General features: G+C 44.4%; 1 protein-coding gene across 1 annotated transcript; it reads right to left on the bottom strand.

The window, feature by feature from the left end:
* Positions 1-206: 206 nt before the first annotated feature.
* LOC147461518 (pterocarpan synthase 1-like) lies at positions 207-1,037 on the bottom strand. The gene has a single exon (XM_086501177.1). The coding sequence runs from the start codon at positions 993-995 to the stop codon at positions 468-470; it is 528 nt and encodes a 175-aa protein (XP_086357303.1). The 5' UTR covers positions 996-1,037; the 3' UTR covers positions 207-467.
* Positions 1,038-2,702: the final 1,665 nt, after the last annotated feature.

Genomic DNA, 2,702 nt, shown 5'->3' with positions numbered 1-2,702 from the left:
AATGCGAATTATATAGGCGGGCTTCTCAATAGTGCATCCCTCGAGCCAAGCCTTGCTAGCATGTCACAGCTCATATATTTGGGCGAAAAATAGTACTAAAACAATACTCACATTCTTGCCTCCACCTCTTGTGAACACAGGCGTGGCATATGGAAGGTGAGTCTTCTTCCGCTACCTAGTCTGAATCCACCCTTATTATGAAGGCAACCAATTTGTTAAATCAATAAACAAATACAGAGAACATAGGTAAACAGTATGTTGCAGGGCTTAAACCATAGCAGACGTGCTTGAAGCCCTTCATATTTACGGCTATGGCAACTCCCACGGGCTAGGTTTTTTATTTTCTGATAGAGAAGCCTATAAAAAACCAGAGAGAGGATTGTACAACATGGCCAAGAAATGCTATATTAGGAATTTAGGATTTGTAAATAATGCGTCTCGTGCATGTGTATGGTCGATCGCTGAGATCAACGAAGGGAGACGGAGTACTGGAGCACGACGGGGGGGGCGGAGACGAAGGCGATGGTGGCGTAGCCTTTGGCGAAGCGGAAGCATCCGGTGCCACCGACGACGGCGAGTTCCACGGGGAGGCCGCTGAAGCTGGAATCGATGAGGCCGTGGAGGGCCAGCGTGCCGGAGCAGTCGCCGTCGTCATAGAAGAGGGTACTAAGGAGCTGCTCCAGAGTCGGTGTGGAGTCGACGGTGCCGTTGAAGACGATGCCGAGGCCCCGCAGAAACCCTAGGCTTTCGGAGGTGGAGTTGGGCTCCGCGGTGACGGGAAGGTCGAAGGCCGTGAGGGGCTGGAAGCGAGGGTTTCCGGAGGTGGCGTTCAGGATGGCGGTGTTGGTGACGCCAGGGGTGATGTGTATGTAGAACACCAGGTCCTTGGGGTTGGGTTTAGCGCTGTCGCAGGTAGCTGCTATAATCAGCATGCAGGCCGCCGCGCTTAGCAGCATCCGGCGCAATGAAGTTGCAGAAGCTACGGCCGACGCCATTACAATTCCAGGATGATGAGCTGCTGCGGGCGCTAATTAGCTCGATGGATCCCTTCCGTTGCCCGCTGCCTCTTAATATAATGCTCCGGAGTTGTGAGCCGAGTCGTTTTGCCTGTTGACTTTCGTACTTTCGTACCGGGCAGAGTGGAGCCGAAGAAGGTGAAACCAACATTTGGAGAAGAACCCTTCTTCGACGTCCATATTTTTACTTTTTTCAGTACTGGAGCAGTTAGCAATCTTGTAAGTTTTCTAGCTCCCAGAATATTCCACGTGCCTAGCAAAAAGACCAGTCGGCGTGGACGGCAAAAGTTTTATAATAAGTGAAAACAATATGGACCCCTCTTCCATATCAAGGGTAGCGGGTAGAGTGGAATTGACCAGTCAACCCAAATAAAAAATGAAGTGAAAACAATATTTGAGAAGGACCCTTCTTCCACATCCATATTTTTAAGGGTAGAGTGGAGCCTCTTATAGTACGATTTTCATGCAGAGTTGTGTCAAAAGATAGTGCCAAGCCATTATGCCTTGTTGACTTTCATATTTAAGTAGTCATGTACTCTCATGTCATGTAATCCTATTTTTAAGGGTAGCGCATAGAGTGGAGTCGGCTTTGGAGCCCTAGTGTTTTTTTGAGAAGGTGAAAACAATATTTGAGAAGGGCCCTCCTATAGAGTTGGTAAATTTCTCTGGAAACTTTTGAAAGTTCAGCTATATGACTACCCCCCTTGCAGACAGATGTAGCTTTGAACAGTCTGTAATCTGGCTAAACACCAAGTAGCATCTCTTTGGCTCAAATTGAATTGAGCTTGAATGGTCACCTCAATATCCTTGATATTGTGACCATGAACAAGTAAAGAGATCACCCCATGAATGTATACTAGCCTTATGCAATGCAAAGAGATCAGAGAAGCTCTCAACTCCTCAATATCTTTATCTAACGTCCAAAAGGCATTGGGATGGCACCAATGGAGAGCAAGGATTCCAAAGTACTGGATATTAGGCTCAGGATGCAAGACTATAAGTATATAAAGTAGGCTTTTTTACTTTTAGGGCTGCCCTTCCTCTACCCAAGGGTCTTGCTTTTTCTCTCTCAGTAATTCATATCTTCCTCATATATATATATATATATATATATATATAGAGAGAGAGAGAGAGAGACATATATTTGAGAAGGACAAGCTGGACAACTTTACATAAATTTGACTTTCAACTAAAATTATTGTAATTTGAATGCCACCATTTTTTAATTTGACCTTTCAATTGAAACTATTGAAATTTGAGTGCCTCAAACCCTTCTTGCAAAAGTTTGAGGCCGCCATTTTTAAAACTTGAATAGGTGTTGGATAAACTGAGCCTTTCGTTTCTAGACCCTAGGTGCCAACCTCCGCATTAACTTACATGAGCATGTTCAAATGGGATCAAAGGTTGGGGTCATTCGGGCCATGAGACGCATGATTTATGTACATTCGAGTGGTCAAGTAAATTTGCAGAACACCATAATTAGTAATATTTTGGGACTTTCCCAATTCTTACTTTCAAAAAGAGCTTAAGATTTGACCACATGGTCAAATCTTAGCCAAAATTTTGAGACCATGACTCAAAAGATCTTTTCAAGTTCTACCTTGTGGAAGGCTCTGGTCTTTAAAACAGTTTTAGATTTGTCCATATGGCCAAATCTTTAAGACATTGGTGATTCCCAAATTGGTT

This window comes from Adiantum capillus-veneris, chromosome 3 (genome assembly GCF_014529385.1).
Source record: "Adiantum capillus-veneris isolate H3 chromosome 3, ASM1452938v2, whole genome shotgun sequence".
Taxonomy (NCBI): Eukaryota; Viridiplantae; Streptophyta; class Polypodiopsida; order Polypodiales; family Pteridaceae; genus Adiantum; species Adiantum capillus-veneris.
Note: the sequence above shows the minus strand (reverse complement) of the source record. Positions and strands in the feature narration are given on the sequence as shown.